The 25,293-nt window shown below is 49.1% G+C and overlaps 3 protein-coding genes across 3 annotated transcripts; 1 reads left to right on the top strand and 2 right to left on the bottom strand.

Annotated features, from left to right (window-relative positions):
• Positions 1-4,897: 4,897 nt before the first annotated feature.
• LOC128724645 (radial spoke head protein 3 homolog) lies at positions 4,898-11,588 on the top strand. Its single transcript, XM_053818368.1, has 7 exons — positions 4,898-5,353; positions 6,006-6,364; positions 8,889-9,009; positions 9,529-9,603; positions 10,457-10,615; positions 10,695-11,271; positions 11,344-11,588. Exons 1-7 carry the CDS (start codon positions 4,898-4,900, stop codon positions 11,586-11,588), a joined length of 1,992 nt encoding a protein of 663 aa, XP_053674343.1.
• A 1,226-nt stretch (positions 11,589-12,814) lies between these two features.
• On the bottom strand, positions 12,815-21,164 carry LOC128724644 (uncharacterized). The gene is made up of 9 exons (XM_053818366.1): positions 20,570-21,164; positions 17,181-20,476; positions 16,996-17,086; positions 15,990-16,102; positions 15,697-15,904; positions 14,651-15,587; positions 14,354-14,579; positions 14,092-14,260; positions 12,815-14,012 (listed from the first exon to the last, which is right to left on the bottom strand). The coding sequence occupies exons 1-9, from the start codon at positions 21,162-21,164 to the stop codon at positions 13,558-13,560; spliced, it is 6,090 nt and encodes a 2,029-aa protein (XP_053674341.1). The 3' UTR covers positions 12,815-13,557.
• A 2,085-nt stretch (positions 21,165-23,249) lies between these two features.
• LOC128723682 (IST1 homolog) lies at positions 23,250-24,872 on the bottom strand. The gene is made up of 3 exons (XM_053817444.1): positions 24,078-24,872; positions 23,815-24,012; positions 23,250-23,635 (listed from the first exon to the last, which is right to left on the bottom strand). The coding sequence occupies exons 1-3, from the start codon at positions 24,870-24,872 to the stop codon at positions 23,450-23,452; spliced, it is 1,179 nt and encodes a 392-aa protein (XP_053673419.1). The 3' UTR covers positions 23,250-23,449.
• Positions 24,873-25,293: the final 421 nt, after the last annotated feature.

Below are 25,293 nucleotides of genomic sequence, written 5' to 3'. Positions count from 1 at the left end.
TTCGAAAGTTGTTGCAAAATTAAGTGAAATCCCTCCGGTTTGTGACCGATTCTCAGGTATGACAGTGGTGTCGGAGTGAAAATTGCACGCCACCGCGAATGGCATTCTTTTGTGCCTCGCAAAAAAGGGACGAAAGGCCCCGTAAATGTGCTGTGTTTGTTCAGGCATTCGCCCTAACCCGGGCCCTTTACTGCGATAAGTAATTTGCATGTGCCCCACGCGACGTCCCGCATAGTTTTCAAGTGTAACAATTATTTATGGTGCCCCCCAAATGCCCCACCGGGAAAACGTTACTCCCTGGCCGTGGAGGGTAGAAAATGGCGAGGTCCTCGGTGCAGTGTTCACTCCTCGGTCAGCGAGTGTGTTTGCGAACGCAGCCTACTAGACGGGTGTACTTTGTTCGACGATGAGTCGCAACTTTTGCAGTAATGTCACCGTTTCCTTCGAGGACGCCCAGCCGCGTTTGACCCTGGCCAAACACACAGAAACCAGGGGGAACCTTTGGGAAAACTTCCGGACTGTGCCACTGTTGTATGTTCCCGTGTATTCTTCGTTCCCATCCACAGACGTTTGAACTCGAAGCTAGTGAAGTAGCTGTGCGCCAGTTTTTTGTCGTAGTTTTCCCGTAGTCCTTTTCCTGCGCCCCACGTACCGGGCGAAAAACCGAAGTGAAAACCGAACACAAACACCCTCGCTGTGGGTCTCGAGGGCTCCGTGACCATGCCAACGTGTAACGCGTCGCTGGTGGCGCAGAAAAAGGGCAGCTGCCCACCGAACGGAATCGGGAAGCAGGAAGTCACCCAGCTGCTTGAGCCAAACTTTCCCGATCACCAGCAGCGTGGGGTGGCCAACGCACCGAAGCAGGACGCTAAATGGGGTAAAAGCTCGCGTCCTTTGCCGCACGAACAGCACCAGCAGCAGGGGCGCAACATCTACACGTGGATCAGCGCGCCACGTGCCATCTACAACAACAAAAGACTGATGCGAATGGGCACTGACCGTCGGGGGTGAGTTTTTTTTTAATTATCATACATTTTTTAGTGGGTGGAAAAGCCCTTTTATCTACTCAACGATTCATTTTGGATGGTCACAAATTCAAACGGAATTACGATCACCATCTGTTGCGTGTTGGAATATGTTAAATCAGGTCCTTCCAGCTCCGTGAGCTAAAATAACATATATCTCGTGATCGTAAGCTACTTCGATATTCTGAGGTGCTGTTTTTTTAACATCTCTACTCACGCGTTTCTAACGAAATGATGCCCTAATAGCCATAACAAAACGAACCCGGACCATAATAATCGCGGTCAATAATTCATCCGGTGCGGGAGCGAAAAGAACGAAAGCCTCCCAAACTAATTGCGGAACGCCATAAAGGCGGCATAAATTACGGGCTTCGTACATTGACCCACCGAATCCTGTGTATAGGCTTCGCGCACATCTTCGATCTAGAATCAATATCTCGAGCTTTCATTTCACCCACGCGTGGTCACATCCAGGGGTGCCCTTTAGCCCTAACACCATAGTGGTTTGCGTCCTTATTTTCCTTCCTTCGCGCTCTCTCTCCAATTGAAAGCGAGGTAGATAACTTTCCAATGTCGACGTAAGTGAAAGCACGCGTCCTTAAATAACCCAAGCCCAACAATAGAAAGCGGCACACGCAGGAAATAAACCTGGCCCGTGGAAAGCGAAAATGTCACGCGGCGACTCAGAAGCCAGAAGCTCCATTCCAGAACGGCAGCATGGACATTAGAATTTAACCTTTCGCGGTTAAAAATTGCACCGATTTCAAGAACTTGGTCCTTTCTATCGAGCCACCCGCGCGAGTCGGAAATGTTTATGTATGCGCCTATTTCTAGTGCTTGAGAAATGTCACCCCGTGCGCCGGAAGGGCAACATTTGTAAAGCGGACACGCGGTTTTTCGTGCTTTACAGGGATGCCCCTGAAAACCTGCCCCGTTGGGTTGCAAATTTCCCTCGCTCGAGGTGACCCACTGGGGTGTGCTCGTTGAAATGGCCACCTTCCGGGTGCTTTCGATCACGAGGCAAGGAAAGAGTTGCCAGCAGACCTTCACCAAGCAGTGGCCTGGAAGAAAAAGTTTGTTTGGGACATGTTTTTATCTTCATTGTCTGTTTCATTTTTTTGTTTGCGTGAAGAACGACATTGTAGCAACATTCTTGCTAATTGCACATTTCGCATGTCGGCTATAAAGCCGTTCACGCCAACACTCGTAATGAATTTGCACTAACGCCGGACGGGCGTTATGGCGCCCATTATTCATCGCTTTGCACACGCGGCGAAAGTCCTACCAAAGGACCTCAGACCAAGGTGTTGGAAACCGATGGAAGATATAAATAACTAACGGAGCGAAATGAATTACATGACAACCCAGCAACATTCCACCCAGCCTGGCGGAAGCCAAGAATCCACGCGGACGCCCATTTCACAGCGTGTCCTTTGAAGGTCAAGGGTTTATTCCACCAAAAGGCAGATTTGACCAGCACTTGCCCAAGAAGGCACGTCCCTTTTTCTGTTTTGAGAACCCCCTTTTCGATCATGGCGCGAGTTCAAAGGACTTTCCGGTTGCGCAGGAAAAGCCCGTCGTCCACCGGCAACGTTATCGGTAGGCGGGCCAGGTCCATTTCCATTTTCGTGGCGCCGGATGAATCATCCACTCCCACTTTCAGCTCGCCGGTTAAGTGGTTGCCGACCCAGCGGTCATTTGCGGTCATCCATCCGTGCCACGAGGCGCCATTTCAGACGCCAGACCGGGCCAGGTTAAACGACCCATGCGACCCGTGTCGTGGCTAACCTTGAAATTAATGATATCCTGCCGTGAGATAGCCGGCTTCTCGCGCGAAAACAAAAAAGAAAACAACAAACCGGCGCACGAAAATCGTGAACGAAAAGCGATTCTCACACTCCGCGAGACGGATTTATCGGATTTGCCGAATCCATTACGACCGTGGGGTGGCGTTTTTTTTTCGAAAACAGGGTGGCTTTCCGGTTTTTCCCCCCATACTCCCGGGTGCACCCGGCGGTGGTCTTGAACTTGAAAGTTACTCGCGATCCTGGCATGTCCTCACCGACGATCTTCACACGCACCGTGGTCAAACGAGTTGTGGCAATTAAAATCCTTCCGTCCGGCAAAGCGTCCTGCGGATCTCCAGGGGACCGTCACCAGGAACGAACGTTGCGTGTCCATCCGCAACTGCACGCATGCTGACGCGACGAATTTATAATGCTCCCCCTTTTCGGTGGCCAACTTGCCGGCGAAACGGTCTTACGACTCATTTCCGTTTCCCTTGTCCCGGCGTGTCCGGTGGCGGAGAATTGATGCGGATCCGGAGTGTCGTCGACGTCCTCGCCAGAAATGAAGAGCGACGTTGTTTAATCAGCGAGTGGGGCTCCGATATATTTCGTGTAGGTGCACCATTAGATCCGGTGAATTGGCTTTATACGTGTCCAGTAATTAACCGCACATAGAGACACGAGTCTTGTTACATCGTCGGCAGTAAGACGATACAAAGCGTGATGTAATAAGGGCACATTTTTAGGTGTGATGGAATTCATCGAAACGCCTGACTTTAAACCATACCGCACCAATTACCGGACCGGGGTGATGATATTAATAACTTTTATATGACACCACCCAAGCACTTCCCATCCTGTAGAGGACGAGTGACAATGGATAGCGTGAGTTCGTGAAAAAGGAAACTAACCACGGGACATAAACATTCGTTTGCCGCTAGAAAACGCCGGTCCCCATGCCAGCCAACGCTCACGTCCGGTCTGAGGACCTGAGGACCTGAGGAGATGAAGTGAGAGAGAGAGAGCGAGAGAACGTCCACTGGGGGTCCAACGTTGGTCTGTCAAATACGTCACGCGAACTTGCCATCGGAGAGGAGCGACGTCGGTTTTTCATCGCCCTCCCGAATGCTTCCCCCCTATCACACACTAATACACGCGAGCCACGAGTCCTAATGGACCCACGTCGTGTTTTCCACCATCCACGAGGGTAACGTAGCCTGCGCCTGGCTCGCCAAGGAGCCGCACGTTACTTTCCCCTACACACTCTCACAAGCTGCTCTTCTTTCCCGGCGTGCCGATGAAAAGCGAAAGCTAGTGGAGTGGAGAGCAGAAAAACCTGCCCAGCTCGTGGAAAACTCACGCAATGGGGGAACCGGAAGCCGCGGATGGGTGGGAGAGTTTTTCCAGAAGGTTGTTATGTACGTTGACCACATAACGGCCAGGGCCCAGGCCGCGGGTTCGAGCGCTGGTCATTCGTACTCGAATCGTTGGCCAGTGTGGTTGCATTCAGTGGCGGGAAATGTAGAGCCCGCTGGAAAAGTGGCCAGTGCCAGGTGTGCCAGTGAATGCAGTGGTGTTACCTTGTGTATCCTTGTCGATGTGGCAATGGTGGATAGTGACGTACTTTAGGTTTGCCCTCGAGCCGCGTGGCGCGAGTCCTTGCGGTTGCAGTGGTTTAGGTGTTTAGTTTTTCTCAGTGATCAATTATTTAAACCGCGCGAGGACTCGCCCCATCGAGCTGGCGGAAGGAACTGAATTTGGGTCACTGTCGCTACGCCGCCGCGAGTCCTTGCCGTTCCTGTGTGCGGGATTGGAATAATTGGCCGGCAGAGTTAATCCACGATTCGTCGAACGACCGCGCTGTTTACGTACCTAAGTACGACGTACTCAAATTTCGCGCGCTTGCTGAATAATAAAATACGCCCGTGGGCCGTGAGGGCGTAACCTCCAGCGTCGAGGGTTGTTGAAATATTCACCGGTGAGCCAATAAATCATGGAGCTAGTGCGAGGTGAAACGGGACGCTAATTGGCCACACTCCAGCTACGAATTTTCCCCACAATCGAGCACCAACGGTCGGCCTCAAAATGCCCACACTTTCGGCACGCCAGCAGCCCGAACAGCAGGAGCTGCTAGAGCTGGAAAGTCCGGCTTTCGCGATCATCCCCAGCGAGCAGACGTACCGATCGAGCAGCCTGGGCAAACCGAACGCGATCGTACGCCCGCTACGGCACGCTCGCGAACACCGCGAAGTGATCGAGGGCCAACACATCGTGAACCTGCATCCGGACTACAAACTGCTGCACGAAATCGAGACCCAGCTCGTGCGCGGTACCATCCGCGTGAAGGACGATCGAAGGGATCGCGGTGAGCAGCCGACCAACGCGGATCAACTGCTGCAGCGCTTGAGCTACGGGTCAGATACGCAAACCTTGGGACCGGGTGAAAAGCCACCCAATACCCGACAGCACGAGTTCAGCCGCGAGCTGGACGCTAAACTGCGAAAGCTGCAGAGTGACTCCTCCAAGCGGTCGTCTAAAAATGTAGGTTACCCACCAGGGCTTTTGGAGGCTTGAGCCTCTCAAAAGGAGAGTGAATTGATCATCGACACCAGCACGGGGCCGAGGACACGCGTGTGGCGTTTGAGTTGATGTCTTTTGTGACAACAAAAAAACCCCCAACCTGGGCAACCTGGGCATTAGGACGTAGCGAATCTACGAGCCTGTTGTTGGTGTTTCAAGGACTCCCGTCGCTTCGGGTAAGCGCCCATTAGTCATGGGTGCCATTTCAAGGACTGCTGGCGGTTGAGCGCAGATAGTGGTGCGACTTATCACCGCGCCCATCGCGGGCTAATGGTTAGGGGGCGTTTTGTTGTTACGCAAACAGGAAGTCGATATTTTGTTGGGGGCACCTACGGGGGGCGCTTAGCTTTCCACGAAAGCTCCCGTAAATGCTTCGCGAGCGCTTGCAGTTGCTGTGACCCACTGACCGAAAGGGGCACTTGGGAAATGGCTTGCATGCCGCTAATTGCAGAGACGCGGATTTTTAATAGCCCTGTTTTTTTTTAACAACGGGTTACGATAGACCGCCTCACTTGTCACCTGAGTCTTGTGGCCCGTGTACCGTGCACTCCATTGCACCCGTGGGGAGAGATCTCGTGGGCAGCTTCCTGAACGATCGCTTACCCATTCACAGGGCAGCACGCAGGAGGTGAACGTCAGAAAGCGTCCTCTTTTCATCACGACCGTGCCGAAGGGTGTTTTTCTGCAACCGACCAAGGAGCTGCCTGTGGGCACCAGTCAACGCCGGTTGTATGCGTTCGAGAGCCGTCCAAGGATCCTGACAGCGCCCAGCCTCAGCAACAACAACAACAACAACAACAACAATGACATCAACCATCCGAATCACAACCACCCGGGCGAGTACGTCTGCAAGCATGGCAGCCATCATTACGGGAAACCGTCTGCTCCAAGGATACAGGCCGAGGAGGTCGTGCGGAAGGCCGTACCAGTGACGGAACTGCAATCGATCGCCCATCGGACCCGCCCGGCAAGGTAAACCTGCTGCCAACTGACCCTAGAGGGTGTAGGTGCGTGCGTGTGTGTACGCCTCAAGGTTAACCGACCCCCGGAGGAGAGCCGTTAATGATTTAAGCAACGGAATTTTTTTTGTGATATATTTCCTCGAGAAAACTTTTCATCCTCGTCCTTTGGCGTGTCACTCGTGATTCGCCCATTCACGTCGAATGGCGTGCTGCAGTTGGGGTTTAAAATTTGCATACATTTTAATACACGCTGCAAAGTAACGCTGGACATCATTGGCGGTGGAGATGGCGTGACGTTTGACCAGCGAGCCTTCGACGCACTACGTCCTGTTGGCGTACGATTGGGCGGCCATTTTATGAGCCGTGTACTATTTTCGAACCGTGTACTCATACATAATGTATCACCCGTTGCTTTTGCGCCACCAGCTGGGAGGTTTTGCCGAGGTGTTGTAGAGAGATTTGTGCCGAGAGACACACACCTTGCTGGGAGTCCTGTTCTTTGTGGTGGGCAGCCTTGGATTCCCAAAGTAAAATATTCAAATCCAGAGCATCGATTACCGCATCCCGAATAACTACAGCGCTTAGCTAACCTTGGGTAGGCCTTGTTCGAGTGGAGAGGGAGAACATTCTTGAGAGCATTCTTGCTCAAGGAGGCTTGAGGAATGCGCCCAAAATAGGTCAGCTATCCTGGTGCGACTGTGCCGCGTGCGGACGAGTATTAACCGATCGCGTTTCCGGTCGATAGTTGATTAGATGTCAATAATTAATCTCCCGTTCGGTGGCTAATGCGGCCCCACGGTGTCTGGATCGATTTATTGCCTGTCGATGTTTTGTTTTTTGTTTTTTTGCTAGATTCTCGAAAGCTCAGAGATAAAAATGGACCGTGTAAGCTTTTAGACCACGTTAAGCGAACCTCCACCGGCTAATGGAGGCGCCTGGTTGCTGGTACCGTAGCGATCGTGAGTGAAACTTTACGTTCGCTTTTCTGCTCGCGAGATTGCCAACGGAAGATACAGTAATGACAACGATAAACCTTCGAACGCGCGTTTTGAACTCCCATTCACAGGAAACCAGCTTTTCTCAGGCCGTTTGGAGCGTTCGATTGGAAGTTTGAGCGTGAGCGCGACTTTCTAGGTCACGAGTACGATGAAGCAGGCTCATTTACCCGAATATCGGGCCTTTTTTTCTGTAAAACCCGGGTTGCTGCATGCAAACGAGGTCCCGCACCGTAATGGAACCGGGATTCCGTGTCCAACAGCGAACACAATTCGAATGCGGCAACTCTTCCGTGCGGCACTGCAATGCTCCTGCTGGATGAAAGATAGCTCGTTGACGATGGTCCTTCCGCGGTGTCTGGGGTGTCGATTGTTACTGGGTCAGCTGGCTACGAGTGGTCTGTACCCGGTCTGTACGAAATCCAGGCCACCTGGCAGCTAATGGCCGTTGAATGTTACGTACGCTTGTACACGCTCCTAACCATGCCCTAATCGGAATGATACGCATTAACGGAAAATTGTGAGGCTCGAAAAAACACACATAGGCTTTCATGCCGAACGTTACTCACCCCCATTGGGTGGATGGGCCCACGCATCAAATCAATGCGTTATGAGGTGTTGCAATTAAAAAGGAATTTACCGTCGTTGCCAACAAACGGAGGACTTCCACGTTTGGCGTCTAATTGACGTAACAAAACGACCGCTTTCCATGGAAATTGAAGAATGAAGTAGAGGGGGTCGGTTTTGTTTGGACGTAATTGTACATCCGCCGTTTGTAACTGGCTTTTGATGCAAAATAGTACACCCGCTAATTGCCAGCTGCTCGAGGGCTGTTTGCCAGTAAGCACGCGTGCTTTGTATTCTAAGGACTCTCGTTTAACCCGAGCCCCCGTGCGGGTGTAGTTCTTTCTCCGTTAATCACCATCATTTTCTAATTCAATTCAACTTTGTGTGATATTTGTTCGGAAAAAGGCTCCACAAAGCTCGAAACTCCACCGCATCTCGGGCTCCTCGTATCGATCCACGACGACTTGGGAAGGCAAATTAAAGAAACTAATCGAGACCCGTCAACACCGGGACAATCGCGTGTCCGTGTGGGGTGTGCGCGCACAAACACACTCACACACGTGTCAGAAAACTCCCCAAATGGCGAAAAGCTCCACCATCGGTGGCCAGTATTGCGTTATATGCTAATGAAAACGGACGCTGGCACGCTCCTTCTCGTCCGTTTTCGGGAGGGCGCAAACAAGGATGGGCCGGTTGTGATTGTGACCCCAGCTCTTTTTCTCTACCTGGCTCTCTCTCTCTCTCTCTCTCCCCCCGAGTGGTCAGGATAATTGACCGGTACATAAGAGGGCCTGGGTTTGAGATCGTTCACCTTTCTGTTATGGTTTGCGTAGGCGCGCGCTAACGTGATGCGTAATCGTTTGCGTAATCGGTGAAGGCAAAGGACCCACCGGTGGTCAGTATGTAAAGAAACGATTTTGATTACCTTCTTCCATCTTTTTTTCCGCCCCCGTGCTTCTTCGTCTTCTTCAGAGACCAACAGCAGCAGCAGCAACTCCAGCAGCAGAGTGGAGGTATAACTTACCAGAATGTGATGCACGATCGGCGAGTCGTCCGGGGCAGTAATTATACCTCAACGAGCAACCTCCAAGTGGTAAGTCTTGTGTCCGAGGAGTGAAGCTTTATTTTCTTGCTGCGGAAAAGCGCCGTGCCTTTTTATTTGCCCCCACTTCCTCGAAACGAACCGCAAGTTATGGAATTTTGTGTTATTCTTTCGTTTTTTTTCGTTCAGCGAGCTTTTCCGTTCGTTGGATTGCGTTTATGTTTCGCTTTTCTCATAAGTTTTCCGCCCCCCCTTGGAAGCTAAAGGACGCTTCTTATTCCTTGGGAAATAGTTGAACATTTGGATTCCTGCCAAATTCACTTCTCTTTCCTTCTTTCTCTCACGCTCTGTCCGAATCGTTCTCGCTCTTTTTCTCCACCACGTGTCGTTATGTTTTTGTATCGCTGATCCTTCGTCTTCTTCGTCCATCCTAGCGAAAACGGTTGTTTGTTCCTTTTCTATTCGATCCCAAATTAACCCCGTGATTCGATCTGAAATATGCGCAATAATTCACGCTTTCCTCCCTTCCCGATCGCTCCCAATCAAATCTTCTAATCCAACCAAATCCAGGGCCATGTTAGCGACACCCCTAACATGCCCCGGTGGAACCCGTACTTCGGTTACGCTGGTCTTCTATCAGGAAAGGTGAGTGTTGATCGCGATCGCCACCATCATCCTGGCGAACCGCGAAATCAATCGCCCGGGCTTTCTTTTCGCTCTCTTCTTCTTCTTTCTCTCACATTCGCCCCAAGCAAGCAAGCAAGCAAGCAAGACAAAGCCGGAGCCACGTTTGCTCGAGTTTTTTTCGCTTTTTTCCCCTACATGTCTAGCTCATGTCGCATTAGCTCCATTGTCATCCTTGCTTTGTTTGATCGTACCGCCCACGATTGCCAGCCTGCTGCCTGATACAAGCGTTAGCCGCTGCTTGTTTTGTTGTGTTGATCGTTTTGCGCTCATCTGTCTGCCTTTGTCATGCCCTTGCAATGTACATACTGTACAGCATCGTGTTCCTTTGAAGCGCCTCGAAGATCCTTCCCACACCAGTTGCGTCATTTCCTGATCTAATTCTTGTTTTTTTTTGTTTGGTTTTACGTTATGTCAACCAGCGCCAGCGAGTTTAAGAAGCGCTAGTGTACCGAGTGCTTTTGTAAATAGGCATTTCATAACTCATTATGCCGGTACGTTTTCGTTGCTCATGCATCCTGGAACAGCTTCGATCCGCCATCGATCTTTTTCCTCTTTCAACTGTATGATATCCTAGCTTTACTACACGCTCTTCATCTTCAGCTACTGCCATCGCCATCGTTCATTTGCGATCACATTCGATGTATCCTATATCCTTTATCTAATGCTTCACTTCTGCCTTATCCAAACATCTTATCCGCCTCATACGTCACGTGTCTATTCACACTAAATCGAGTCGTGTGTATATGTGTTTTGTGTGCACGTCTGTGGTACCCCTCTAATGGTGCAATTGCATTACAATTCCCATTTGCAGGGCGATGGTGACGGTGCACAGAAAGAGGCGGAAGCCCGGCGACGTCAGATGCTGCGCAAGAAGTACGTCTCACGAAACCAACGTGGCATCATCGGAACACCGCCTCCTGTTCGAGGACGGCGCCACGAGACGGTACAGACGGAGAAATACCTGGAAGAGGTGAGTCCTTGCCGTGGGAGTACTCGCGCAATGTCCTTTAACCTATGCCCTCTCGGTGTTTCTTTCTTTCGCTTTCTAGCTTTTCCTACACCCTCCAGAGCTGGATGCCGGCTGTCAGACAGATTTGTTCCTACACCGGCCACCCTCGCCACCGTACGTCCCGGCCAAAACCGGCTGTGACGCGGCCACAGAGATCCTGGACGGTGAGCTGTTCGATTTCGACACCGAGGTGCAGCCAATCATCGAGGTGCTCGTTAGTCGCACGCTCGAGCAAGCCCTGGTCGAGGTGCTGCACGAGGAAGAGATCGCCGAGATGAAGCAACAGCAGCAGAAGATCCTGGCCCTGCGTGAAGCCGAACTTGTGGAGTTGCATCGGTTGGAGCAGGAGGAGCGAAAGCGGCAGGCCGAACGGGAGCGACGCTTCCTGCAGGATAAGATCGCGCGTGATCTCGATCTAGAGATGCAGAAGCGGATTACAGCGGCGAAACTGCTGCAGGGTCGGCTAGACGAGATCGTCCCCGAGGTCCTGGCGACTGTTGACAAGATCGAAACGGAAAAGGACCGGGCTGAGTTCGAGCGACAGATCACACCCTGGCTGGCTAAGGAGGTGGCCCAGGAAATTGGCCAGTGGATCGATTCGAACGAACTGCTGGAAGGTGCGTCGTCTGCGGTGGATCTCGACCCAGCGACTGTTTCGATAAACGATTTCCTTTTTTACGTCTTCGTAGATATCATACGCGAGATTTTGGTGCATAAAAAGAAAATGCTGGAAGCGCAAGCGGACGACACTGCCGAGGACGCCGAGGACCAGTACGACGAAATCGATCCGGACGAAACCGAGGAGGAACGTGAGGCAGCTGACGAGGTGGCTTTGGAGGAGACGCAGCAACAGGAACCAGCGCAGGATCCGGTGGCTTCTGAAGCTGACGCGCCCGAGGCACCGGCCACTGAAGCCGCCCCAAACGGCGAGTGATTCCGAGAAAGCATGATGTGATATGTTACGACGAGTGACGACGAGGGTCCAGGGCAAGGGGGACCGAAGGGACCGCTCACGGTGGGGACGAACATATGGTTGCGTAAACATTTTACTGTAAAATAGTGTGTCCACGGGTTGCATGTATTAAAATACGATTTGAGCCATCTATGAAACTGTGGATTTTGCTTTTTCTCTGGCTTTGTTTTTAATCACACCCCTAATGATGAGCATATAAAATCCTCAGCTCGCGCCATGTATTTCGATGTTTTATGCTCGAAAACGCCGCCTGCCAAATGTCACTTCGTTTGGCTTTCTCTTCCCTCTGTCGTTCGTTCGTCCATTCCCTATCTTGACAGCCATAGGCTTTGGTAGGCCTTTTACGTGATCCATGACGTCACCAGCCGCTTACATGCCATGTATGAACACGGAACGGAACAGTGGTGAACCGCTTGGTCGGAGGGGTGCTGAGGGCTAAGGGTCGCTGCCATGACACAAATCTTCCATGTATGAAGAATTCCGTGCATGCATGGATGAAGTTCGGAGGAGTTAGCGTGGAAAAAAAATATACATATTTTTTATTCTAAAACAAGGTTAGAGAGTGAAATATGTTTGGGTTTGCATGGTGTTCTATTGCATGCTTCAGAACATGATTCATGATAATTGTGTTGTTTATTTTAGAACAAAAAAATATTTAAATCATTACATTCAATGTGTACGAAATTACGTCTTTTATTTGTTTTGTTTTGAAAACAGATAAGTTCCGTTTGATGTAAGTAACAATAACATCGCAACAGCATCAACCTGTTGATCATACTTCACTCAACACAACGAAGCTTTCGAACATGCCATGTATAACATTGCGTTTCCACACGTTGCCCGTGCCATGTATGATGCTTAATTGGAGAATCTACCTATGTTACATGCTTGAGGAACCGGTTTTGATTCATACATGGCTCGTAACGGGTTTGATGCTATAACGGAATGCAACTTAAACCCAGCAAAACCGTAAGACGTTCAGCCGTCTGTCGGGGAATGTTTTATGTTCAACATATAACTCCGTATTTTCAATCTGCGGCACGCACGTGGCATTTTTTCTCAATGTTTCAAGAAACCGGGTACACGGAAAAGCTAGGTTATGCTTCCCAATACCATGTATTGAGACGGATCGGATTTCAAGGACAAATTTGTTTACACCATTTGCTTCAATGTAGTAGTGAGTTTATTATCAACAAAATAGGCTTAATTCTTCCGCAGATCTAGAATTATAAGTCGATGGAAAGTTTAATGAAAAGGCTAAAGAAAATTCATATTGTAATAATGTAATATCGCATAAAACAGTCTAACTAAATGGTAGTAGGAAACACATGCAGGATGTTCCGGCGTGAGAGCGGGTTGAAGTACGCCCGGCTAAATCTAAGGTTACGCACATGTATGACGCCTAAACGGATTTCATCCTATTCCATGTATCGCGCGCCGCAGCCTCTTAACCTCAATGAAGTGCTAGCTAACCTGACATCTGCCAGAAACTACCGCAACTAAAACCCCTACGCAGTGTGAACGAAGCGATCACAACAAATGCCAAAATATCATCATATATGGCAAGGTCAATCCTTCCATCAACAGCTGATTGCTGGGTGCTAATGTCAGGCAGTTTATCAATCGTATCCTTGAAGGATCTGTCGAAAGCCAACCATGCTTTCGGTAACACGAAACGTGCGCGTTAGAAGCACAACCACTTGCAATCGGTCAACAATATACTCAGTAATCAATCGAACGTATTATGCGTGGCTTCGAAGCCAGCAGAAAACCTGCATTCCAGCCCCATGTTGGGTTTTAACGAGACGGAAGCCTTTCCAAAATGCCGTCCGCCCTTCGGCAGTGGAATGGATGAAAGGAATTGGCAAAACATACTGCGCTTCCGTCCAAGCGGTATTAAAATTTATTCCATCATCCAACGTGGTGCGTGTTATATTTGCGTCGTTACCACCTTGCTATTTTGGCAATCGCCGCTGAGGCGCGCCACCTTCACTCGCACGCAATCTTGCTGCGGGCTCGATTTGCCTGTACCGGCGATGCTCCCATCGAGAGCCCGCTTGCTGGAAGGGTTGCTGCTGGGCGTGCTTTCGGACGCTGACGAGTTATCGAGCAGGTTTCCGCTGCTAGACGATTGATTGAATAAGGAGTTCCCCCCTACGCGTTTGATTTTGAACGTTCTTTTCGAGCCGATCGGTTTGATTAGGCTGCTACCACTGAGGGGCGTGGTTTCAAGCATCGACTCGGTGCCAGCACTGGACGAGGACTGCCGTTCCTCGCTGTCGGGCGTCAGCTCGTACCGACTCACATAATCTTCATCACCCATGTCGTCTTCTTCTTCGAATTCGGCGTCGTTCAGACTGTCATCTGGATCGATTATTAATTTACCTGCAATAAACGGTAAAACGGTGAAAGTTCAAGCAATGCTTCATACACGCTCGAGCCGACAATCGAACGCAGCTCTTACCGTTCAATGTAGGTAATTCGATAGCTGGCAGAGGTAGCACACTGTCATCGTGCTTTTCGATCAGCTCCTTAATTAAATTCGAAATGTCTTCTCGCTTCTTCGTCACCGTGATTGTTTCAAACCAATGCTGTAGCTGCTTTATCGGTAAATGATAATCTATGATCGGTTCCTGTGAGGGGCAATTTCAACAAAAAAAAACCATCGCTTGAATCCTTCCCATTGCTTCGCCGTTCCGTTTCATTGGAGATAAAATTACACTTACCAGGAAAAAGTGCTCGACATACTGCAACAGATACAGCCCGCAGTCGGTGTAGTTATTCTGTTGCGGCACCTTCACGCAGTGACCGGGCATGTTGAGCTTGTTGAATACTTTGGGCGGCTTACTCGGCACCTTCACCCGGTACTCGCATGTCAGGTAGTCGCGCAACGTTGCGACCACGCGGCTCCGGGACGCGCCCGTCAGCGAATCGAAAATTAAGATGCAAGGTCTGAAAAGAGGATGAAACCCATTAGCCAAATCTTCACTAATAGGACAATGGCAAGTGCAGCCGCGACTTACTGCTTGATCGGTTGCCGATCGTCTTCCGTTGGTTCATCGTCGGTTTCTTCAGTCTCACTCGCCAGTTCACTTTCGTCACCCTCGGCTTCGTCGCGCTCGCACAACTCATCCTCGCCGAGGTTGATCGACTCTATCTCCCGCTTGGAGACGGGCGTGATTGTAGTGCTTCCAATCTGCATCGATAGGTTTGGCTTCGACCGGGACGATCCTTTTGCTTTCGACTTGGTAACGGACACATTCGAAGTGGGCGTGTTGTTGCTCATCGTCACCGGTACGTCCAGACCCGGGAAGCAAATGATTGCAAGGAACCAGTGCGACTGCTCATTGATTGGAATGACGATAAACTTTTTCTCGAATATGTTCTCCTTCTTCGTCCAACTGGCTACGCGTGCGTGTCGCTTCTGGGCTGCCGTCTGCTTCATGTCCTTATCACTGCCCGATGCTCCGCTGCCACGTTGCTGCCGCGTCGACAACTTCGTAAGCCGGTTGTAAAAGAATGTGCTGAAGATGTGAACGCTTTGTCGTTCCTCCTCTTCCAGCATCTCCAGTTTCAAATAGTTTAGATAAAAGTCAATAATTATGTCGTTTAAATATTGATCCTTCGCCAGACACATGTAGTCTTCGGTGTTGATGGAGATGCCACCTTTGCCCGGTGGGTAAATCAATAACTTGCGAATTTCTGTCGCATCCAGGCCATCACTCGAGCCGGAACCATTGCCATCGGCAGCGCAGGATGCAGAGGAAGACGCATTCAGCGAGCGGCTTGGAGAGGAACGCATGAGCAGCTCGTTAGCGTCACGGATGCAAATCTCCTCCATGCACCCATGCCGGAATATGTTTTTGATGATCGCCTTCGCCTCTTCACTGACGCGATCCATAACTAGCGTGATCCGCCGCAGCGAATCATTTGCGAGGCTCTCCGGGCGGAAACAGGGAACTAACATGACAAGCAAACAAAACCACCCTCATATCCGATTAGTTTCGTTTAGTTTTTCACCTCAGAACCGCGTTGACGGTCAGCAAGCAAATGACGTTGAGCAACTTACGTTTCTCCGAGCTAAGGTCCATCTCGAGGTGTTTCCGGACGTAGGCCCCGCAGGACGCCGTCGTGTATACAAATATAACATTGATTCCTTTTGAAAAATTCACCAAAACCTTAGATATCTCGAGCATTTGCAGATCCAGGCTCACAAATTCCGCCGGACGCTTCACATTCGGTGCCACGATCCGGAGCCCTTTCGTTGATATTGTCACCTGATGATGGGGACGGAAACCGGCACAGTTAGCACAACACCGACGAGCAGACAAAGCAAAACTATACCGAAATGTAAGTTCTTACCTTTTCATTAGCTTCATACTTCAGTGAACCCACGCGTATGGTTATGCAGTCGAGCTGTGTAATTTGTCCGTCCGGAAGGTTCTTCACATCCGTAATATCTAAACGTGGCCTATCTGCAAATGCAACCGTAGAAGGATAAAAGCAATACCAAATCAATGCAGCTCTTTTTGCCAGAACCAATCACAATCAAACTACGCGAGAGGGTACGGCGTTCTTGAACACGATAGGGAAAAGGAAACAAAAAAAAAGCTACTTATAACGCTCAAGCTTACATCGGTCAACCATTGCGATCCAGTGTGATGTGTCTTAACGATTTAATCGAGCAACAGCAGTACTGGATGGATTCCACTGCTACCAGGTAGTTTTACCAGGCGTGTTTGGCTGCCTATAGAAGTATACGCCTTGGCGTGCGTGCCAACACGCTACTACTTTGTGCAAACGATCACTGCACGAACAATGATAACCGTTCAAGATAGAAACTGACCCAATTGCTTGCGTTTCATGGGTGCGTTGGGATTACACACGATACTTTTAGTAAATTTCCTCTTCAATGATGTCTGTCTCGATGCGAAATGTCATCGGTGGATACGCCATTACGGCTTTCTTTTGGCACGTTCTGTCATTTTGAGGACCACACTTGACAGCCCCGAGCGAAGCGAAATGTGATTCGCTTGAGTGTGTGTGCCCAAGCATGCTGGATGTACTGTTTCGCACACTCTCCGCCAGAGGGCCGAACCATCTTTTGCTCAACCCTTTGCTTGCGATAAAAATGTAAAAATATTCTTCCAAATCCTTCCCACCAGTCCACAATAATTACGTTTCAAAAGTTACATCTTCGCACGTGTTCTGTACTGTGAAATGAGGAATACTAATCTTCCAACAAAACGTTCTTGAACGAGCGCGTGCTCATGCAACAATCAGAACCCTTGACGAAACGTGGCAGATGCACGTTTTCAAATGTAGCGCATTTTAAAGTACAAAATTGATTGCATTTGGCTGAACTTACCGTTTGTGACAACACTAGTGTCCATTTCGCTGATAATCGGTTCGCAAGGAAGCGGCTCGCGCTTAATGGGCTGCGTAGAAGACACATTAGTCTGCCGAAGACAAAGATGAGTATTTTTAAAATTTTTAAAATTAAACCGTTAATTTGGATTTGGGTTTTCGTCTGCTGTCACTCGTCCAACTCACCTTGGAGGAATTATTCGCGGATGATTTATTGGTGGTCTTTGTGCCATCGTTGGTGGATGTGTCCTCGTCGTCACTGCTGAGCGTAAATACCACCGGTTCGATGTCCTGATATTTCGTGACCACGTTCGCGCGTCCCCTGCCGCGTCCTGAACGCACCGAGCAGCCTCGGCCCCCTCGCAAGGCCATCATAGCAGTCATCGCTTGCTTCTTGCCGTAGATATCGAACTTGCGCACCGCTCCTATCATCGGGGTCGAGGTCGCTGTTGGCACGAGTGGTGGAGGGTTCGATGACAACGATTGCGGCGACGAGGTAAGCGACTTGTCCGGCTCGGGAATGCGCCGCGGCGGTTCCGTGAATACCCTCCGACAACGCTGGCATTTGGCGTGATCGAGCCCAGTATAACCACAGGACGCGCAGACGGCAAGGTACCCTTTCACCAGCTTGGTACCCCGTTTCGGGTCCGATGCATCCTGTGGTATCTGCAGATAGGTCTCCATCACTGTCGCCGGCGCGATCGATACAGGCGTTCCGTCCAGCGAAATTGTCTGCCGAAACGTGTCGGAAAATCGGGTTATCACATTTTGCAGCTGCTGTGGATGTTGCTGCACAGTAAGCGTCATCGCATGTGGCGGTTGCATCACGCACGTCTGCTGTATCATGTTTGTCTGGGACTGCAGTATTTGCGGTTGCAGCTGGTGGTGCTGCAGCTGTATCGACTGGCCACGGAGCGTGAGCTCCGCCTGGCGGATGATTTCGGACGTTTCGGCCGTACCGATGCCCACCGTTACGATGTAGTCCACGTCCCCACCCGGGTTCGAGATGCACTGGATGTTGCTGTCCGGTGAGTACCGCACGTGCACCTGCTCGAGCAGGTCCTGCACGGTGCAGCTTTCCTTGGGTAGCGTGAACGTAATCAATCGCTGTTCACCACTCTGCAGGATCACCAGCATGCGAGCGCTTTCGCGAAACTCCAAATCACCTGAGTGGGGTCCGATCGCCGAAACCTGCTTTAGCGTTGTAGTTGGCGTGATTTGCTGTATCGTCCCTTGTAAGTGCAGCTGCGTAACGGGTTGTGTTATCTGCTGCTGCTGTAGGATTTGGTGCGTCGAGATTTGGATATTTCCTTGTTGGAGAGTCGTTATCTGAGGTAGGACTATCTGTTGCTGATTTTGCTGCGATTGCATCGTAACCATTTGCCGATTTAGCGGTCCCCGTTGGCGTATGATCATGCCACGTGTCGCAATCCTCCCTCGGATCTGTTGATTGAATCCACCCCGGAATGCTTCCTGCTGGCGAAGCTGTTGCTTCTCCTGGAACGTGCGGAACTGCGCCGAAGTCATCGTCTGACCGTTACCTAGCTGGATCAAACCACCCGATTGATCGTTGCTGCCCGTCGTGAACGACTGATCGGACACGCTTCCAGCCGTCGCCTGGGTTTGGATGGAAAAAATCGACCCGGAAGAAGTCATAGCTCCCGACACCGGCACCGTCGTGGAGACCGGTGTGCTGCCGGAAATACCCTCTTCGTTGCCACGACGTGGTAGCACAGCTGCCTTAATGCTATCCTCTAGGTCTTCCAGCTCGTTCGTCAATGAACGGTTCGCATTACCCGTTCCTGTAGAAATCTTGATCTGCGGTGTCGTCCTGCTCATTACAAGAGGTACTAGCGTAGCGGTAGTCGTTGTCGCTGAAGTCGTTACAGTCGGCATCGTTGTGTTCTGTGAAGTCACGTTCAGCTGCAACGTACTCGAACCCAGGCTGACCTGAATCACTTGCGGAGCTGGCTGCGATTGTATCGGCTGCTGTGGCTGCGATTGTTGTTGCGATTGCTGCGGCGTTTGCGATTGCTGCGGCTGTTGCTGTGGCTGCGATGGTTGCTGAAGCTCCGATTGTTGTTGGGACTGCGATTGTTGTTGCGGCTGCGACGGCGATTGCTGCTGAGAAATAGGAGTTATTGTTTGAGCTGCAGACTGCGTTACGTTTGACCGATGCATGATGGCTAATCGCGGTGGTTGACTGCCCGCTATAGTTCCAGAACCTCCTGCCAGCTGGGGCCGATTGATGGTGAAAATCTTGGCCCGCGGATTCGTAATGATGAAATTAGCCTTTCCCATTATTTGCACCGTCTGTGGTGTCGTTGGTGTGGTGGTGGTGTTCGCCGTGGACGTAACAACCATGGGGGAGCGCAGAGTGGGAGTGAGAGTGGGAGTGAGAGTGGGAGTGAGAGTGGGAGTAGGAGTAGGGGTGGTGGTGGTGGTGGTGATAATTTTTGTCTCCACCGGTGGCCGAGGACCACGCAGCTGCATAGTGCTGACGGCGGCTACCGCGGAGCGGGGTTGTCGGGGGTTGGTCGCTTTGGAAGCACGCGTCCGAGGCGCTCGCGCACGTGGGCTTCCATCTACCTTCACGGCTGGTTCCGTCTCAACTACAAGATTCGTCGATGGCTGGCCAGAGCCTTGGGATTGATCCGTTTCCTGCTTGAGTTGCGGTTGCTGCTGCTCCTGACCAGTGCCGGTCGGAGCGGGCGACGATTGTGATACGATCGGGTTCGATTGCACCTGAACGGTGGGTTGCTGGTTGGAGACAATCGGCGAGGAATTAACTTGCGCTGCCGGTGTCTGTTGCTGCGAGGGTTTCGTTATAATCAAACAGTGTCGCGCGCCACCCTGATGCAAAACTTGCGTGCTAGTTGTTGCCTGTTGCTGCAGATGCATGGTAGTTGTTTGCGTTTGGTTTTGGCGCTGCGATTGCTGTTGCAACAGCTGCTGGGTCGTGATCGTTATAGCACCACCCTTGCCTATTTGGAATCGCGTCTGCTGCGCTTGCTGCGATTGCTGAAGCTGCAACGGTGGAAGCTGCAGTGGTGTTGATTTCACCTGAAGTTGCGGCACCGCGGTCGTGGTCACGTTGGCCGTCTGGTGGATCGCTTGCGATAACGAGATGTTTGGCTGTTGCTGCTGAGCAGCCGGCTCGAAGACGATTTGTGGCGTAGTCGCCGGAATTTGCTGATCTGACTGTTGTGTCGACTGCGGTTGTTGCGCCGGCACTGTTTGCTGATGGATAAGCTGCGGTACTCCCTGCGATTGGAGTATCACCTGCGTCGATTGTTGTTGAGTCATTAGCTGCTGTTGCGTTTGCTGCGTTTGCTTCGTCGGATCGTTGTGACGAAGAATTATTTGCTGGCGTTGTAGTCCTTGTACAACTTGTACGACCTGATGCTGTTGCGATGTTGGCTGCTGCGCAAGTTGTTGCGGCGATGACTGAAGTTGGGGCTGCTGTTGTTGTTTTTGCGGCGATGCTTGAAGTTGCTGCTGCTGCTGCTGTTGCTGCTGTTGCGGTTGTGGCGAAGACTGTTGTTGCTGTTGCACGGGCTGTGTCTGCGATGATTGCGCTATTTGTTGTTGCAAAATCTGTTGTTGTTGCTGCTGCTGCTGCTGCTGCTGCTGTTGCTGCAATTGCTGTTGTTGTATCTGCTGCTCTGCAGCAGTCTGCATCGTGTGCAGTGTCGGTTGTTGCTGGGATTCATGCATAGAATCGTGGGACTGTAAAATATTAGCAGCCTGGACGAGTTGTCCGGTGCTTTCGTCAGTGTAAAAAATTTGCTGTTGCTGTTGTTGCGGCAGTTGCACTTGCGGCATATGCATCGTTGGCTGCATGAACGTATCCGTCGACATCAAAGAGGTACTGTCCGTCTGTCCAAGGAAGGTCGCTTCCGGGATGTGCGATTGCGACGTCGTCAGCTGCAGCTGGGGCGGTTGCGAAATCGACGGAGCGGTAGTCTGATACACGATCTGCGGTAAATGTTGATTATTATCACCACCGATCAACTGCATGTCTGTAGATTGATCCTGCGAGAGAATTACTTGTTGCGAGCCGAACTGAATATCATCGCCCATAACCAGCTGGATGCTGTTATCGATGTTTAACTGAGGATATACATTTTTCAGCTCATCTTGCTGTACAATCTCATAAAATTGAGCCATTTTCTAGCCCGGAACAAGCAACCAAGTTTAATTACTGTTCGTAGATGTGCTCCACAATCGCAGCAACGGCTTATCAGATAACGTAGTTACAGAATTATTATTGTATATTGAAACGTTGCTAGCATCGCTACTTGAGAGCGTAGTTAAAAACCACTTTCACTAGATCCGGGTTTGCTAAAACACTAACTGTTCCGAGCACTAAGGTCATCTATCTTTCACGTCTCCCACTGCTTGGCTGCTTAGATTGAGTTTGCGTTCTTCTATCACAGTTTGGGAATGAACTACTCTATGGGTGTTGCATTTGCTACGGAACGGAATCTCCACTACCTGAAAAAAATGCACAACAACATTGATATTACCATAAACTTAAATTTAATTGCGATGATTTTTCTTCTAACATTTTTGGTAGAGTTTCACTACATTTTTAAGCAAGCAGCAAGAGTTTTCTTCTTCGCTTACGGCCCACCTCTTGGCCCGCAGCAGGCTTGGCTGCGATGAATGCAAGGCAAAAAACGCACCCTGACGTTGGCACCACGCCGCTACCTGGTGGATTGTTTTGAAACTACACTCGCTTGATGGAGTGGAATGGAATCCCACTCATACTAGCAAGACACAAAGAGAACTGGAAGAAAACTGTCGCAATTTCACAAGCAATTGTGAGAATGCTTCACTTCTTTACGGTTTTACTACATCGTTTCTTCGTACCTTTTCATTTCAACCCGTTCGAAAACATTTATTCTAAGAATTACTATGTACAAATGTGTCCACAAAACGCCCACTAGTTTATGCACGATCGATACACATTACGCACTTCACTCGATGAATGCAATGAGGTTTGGGGTGGGCCAGCTAGCCTCTTTTTTCATACACACGTTTCATGCATATGCGTTCTTATAAAACGCAATAATAGCATAATTTTGTATCAGCTTTACTCGCATATGTATGTACAATTTTCGTTGCTTGACGTCACACGAAGTAGACGTGGGAAGGGGAATGAGGGAGGGTCTCAGTGGGACCACTAACAATGTAGGGACCACTAGGTAAAACACGGGACCACTAGCAGTTCACTTTATACTGACATGCTCACAATGCCGTTCGTAAGCAACGGATTAATTTTTATTTTTAAAAGCTTTATTAATCACTGCTAATTATTAGAAACGAGCCGTTTTTAGCGCTATTCTGCAACCAAGCTTCTTTTCTCTACGATTGCAAACGCATCAATGGAACGAGTTTGTGTATGTGTGAACGAGGCAGTCCTTTGTCAAGCTTCCATGTCATTTTTCCGCCCTATGAAAAAGTGAAATAAACTGAAATTTGTCGCTTATATTATAATTTAATATTAAAATTCGTTAATTGCATGATACACATATCCTTTGAAACATGATTATAAAAAAGCTGATATGGCATTACATTTTCCATATTTGCTGCAGTTGCTATTAGTAATTTGATTGTAAAATATGCTTTCACTAACGCTCCTGCTTACATTGTAATTAGTCGATTTGAAAATATTTCTACCACATAATGAAAATTAGGCTCAGATTATACAAATTATTTAACATGGTTTAAGTACTTACTTACGCCTCTGAGACATGGGTTAGATTAGAGGGTGAACCCCTTTTAGCCGCAGTTGAGAGGAAGATGCTCAGAACGATTTTTCGTCTCTTATGTTCAAAATGATAATTATGAAGAAGCCGTTAAAATGAAGAACTTATAAAGCACATTAATGAAATGAGCACTCCTGTGGTCATTTCATTAGAATGCGTCCAGCCTATTGAGTCCTTATAGGCTACCCACGTGGACACGTCCACGTGCAATCGCCAAAAAAGATTGGGATGTTATTGATTGGCGCTCCGATCACGTCAGCAGGCCAAGAACGCTAAACGGTTGTAGCGCATGACTCTTTCTAACTGGATAAATATCTTCCTAAGATCTTCGGCTTTGTTTAATTCAAACATATTGCGCGAACTGAAACACAATAGGCGACTTAGCCATTTAAGAATAAGATAACATAATATTGATATTTCAATCATCTTTCTTATAATCATTATATTTATCTTTGAAATAGGTTATGTTTTTATCATTTATTTGAATTTAATCATAGTTACACAATTTACTTTATCTCCTCATCTAAACGATAAACATAAAACAATATTAACATAAATATACATATGTTAACATCAACGATATAATATCTCCGACAAAGCGCCGCCCGAAAAACATATGTTGCCTTTCCAATTCTATCGAACGGTAAAGCTATAAGATGCTAGTACGTTAGTACAGAGGATTCATTTTTTTCTCTTGAGCTCTTCAAATCTGCGAGATAGATCATCGAAGTCGATTTCATCATTGTCGGTCTTGTTTTCGTTAGCATCCGGTACATCAGGTAAATCCATCGGCACATTTGGCAGTGGTGGAAAGTTCATCTCTGGTGAGAATTTGGACCTTGGCTGAGGTTTTGGTTTAGATGAATTCTGATAACATAAGAAAAACGCTTCGTTAACGATTGATTCTATCAATAAATAGATGGAAATATATCTTTCATGCACCATAAGAAATAGTTCTATATAAAAAAAAAATCACTTGAGCATTCTTAAAAAAAGTACAAGCTTTTCGGGGTCCTGGTTTGACTGTAGATAATAGTTCAAATTACCTGCATATTATCATCAGGACTAAGGGAGGAATAAGACGGTGGCGGACCGGTAGGGTTACTTGGTCCCTTTTCCTCGTTAATAAAGATCGAGTTTATGTTCAAATCTTTCACCTCTTCCTTCTCAGATGAGTTTGGTGGTATGTTGTAATTGAATGGTGGAGCTGATGCTCCACCAAAGTTTTGTCCGCTTGGTCCAGCCTTGAAAAAATACAAACGATCAATCAGCTTCATGGCACTTACCCTTAACGATCTCCTATGCTTACCGGGTATTGGAACGGAATGATCGGTGGAAGTACTGGAATCTGGGGAGCTGCAGGAGGATATGCGACAAATCCTACACTTGCAGGCGCAACTGCCGTACCACCTCCACCACTACCACCGCTACCACTTGATCCACCACCACTCGCTCCTGCTCCACCTGACGAACCATCTAAATTGTTCTTATCCGCCAGATCAATCAGTGTATCCATCCCGCCATCCATTATGCTTGATCGATCGTCCTTCATCACGAGCGGATCGGGCTCATAATCCACATTGAATATTCTGGCAATCTCTATCAGATACTTCTCAACCAGTAGCTTCGGTGGAGCCTGAATGGCCAGCTTATGCATCAGCTTGTCAGATACCTTGTGTGGGGGAATTGCAGCCCGCACCTGCTCCGCGTACTGTTTTCCGTACTTAATGGTGAAAATGTCGGAGCACAGCTTCAGTTCCAGCACATCCGCCTGCAAACGCGGGGCAACCCAGATGATGCTGCTGACTGCTTCCTCGATGCCTTCGTCTAGCTCCTTCATCTGCGTCACGAGACCGAAACGAGCCAGGATCAGATCGCAGTACATTTCCACGATCTCCATCGCCTCCACTAGGTAGTCCTCGCGAATGATGTGCTCCACCCGGATCTTGGCACGTTCGGGTTTCCCGGCCACCAGATAGTCTGCGATTTCCTTGCGAGCCTTCTGCGCTAGCTCGGTTTTTTTCTTCTCCAGCAACTTAAGCCGATTCACGGCCAGGCGAAGATTCGTCTTTAGCTTCGTATAATTTGGAGCACTGGAAAACATGGTCTAAAGAAATAAGCTGGGAATGAACACTGATAACACTAATTCCGTCTGCGCAGAATTTGTTTTCTCTTGAGAAATGAGTCACTAATTTTGTTTTTGTTGCTTTGTTTTTGACAACAGCTGCGACATCCCTTTTTGTTGCATATTTTGTGTAGGAGGCCGGCCAGGTTAGCCATCAATTAAATTTTCAAAAATGACCAGTTGTTGATTGTATGAGGACCTGAAATGGATGAGAATTTTGTGGGATGAGTAAAGAATATATATCAAAATAATTAAGCTATCTTAAGAGAAGAATAAATTTGTTTCTTGCTATTGAATTTCCTTATTGATAGCTATCACCAATTCCCAAACGATATGAGTTTAATTTTGATAGAAATAATGCAACATAGCGACTAGGAAAAAATACAATAACTCATAGTGA

The sequence above is a fragment of the Anopheles nili genome, chromosome 3 (genome assembly GCF_943737925.1).
Source record: "Anopheles nili chromosome 3, idAnoNiliSN_F5_01, whole genome shotgun sequence".
Classification (NCBI taxonomy): domain Eukaryota; kingdom Metazoa; phylum Arthropoda; class Insecta; order Diptera; family Culicidae; genus Anopheles; species Anopheles nili.
This window is presented reverse-complemented; position numbering and strand designations above follow the sequence as displayed.

What these genes read in the sequence shown, in the direction of transcription:
- LOC128724645 (XM_053818368.1), top strand. Translation starts at nt 4,898, where the DNA reads ATGCCCACACTTTCGGCACGCCAGCAGCCCGAACAGCAGGAGCTGCTA. An exon ending in CATCGGACCCGCCCGGCAAG is followed by an intron (nt 6,365 to 8,888) that starts GTAAACCTGCTG and finishes CGTCTTCTTCAG; the next exon opens with AGACCAACAGCAGCAGCAGC. An exon ending in CGGAGAAATACCTGGAAGAG is followed by an intron (nt 10,616 to 10,694) that starts GTGAGTCCTTGC and finishes TTCGCTTTCTAG; the next exon opens with CTTTTCCTACACCCTCCAGA.
- LOC128724644 (XM_053818366.1), bottom strand. Translation starts at nt 21,164, where the DNA reads ATGGCTCAATTTTATGAGATTGTACAGCAAGATGAGCTGAAAAATGTA. An exon ending in AGTATGAAGCTAATGAAAAG is followed by an intron (nt 15,905 to 15,989) that starts GTAAGAACTTAC and finishes CCCCATCATCAG; the next exon opens with GTGACAATATCAACGAAAGG. An exon ending in CGAATTACCTACATTGAACG is followed by an intron (nt 14,013 to 14,091) that starts GTAAGAGCTGCG and finishes CGTTTATTGCAG; the next exon opens with GTAAATTAATAATCGATCCA.
- LOC128723682 (XM_053817444.1), bottom strand. Translation starts at nt 24,872, where the DNA reads ATGTTTTCCAGTGCTCCAAATTATACGAAGCTAAAGACGAATCTTCGC. An exon ending in TCATTCCGTTCCAATACCCG is followed by an intron (nt 24,013 to 24,077) that starts GTAAGCATAGGA and finishes TATTTTTTCAAG; the next exon opens with GCTGGACCAAGCGGACAAAA. An exon ending in GTCCTGATGATAATATGCAG is followed by an intron (nt 23,636 to 23,814) that starts GTAATTTGAACT and finishes TTATGTTATCAG; the next exon opens with AATTCATCTAAACCAAAACC.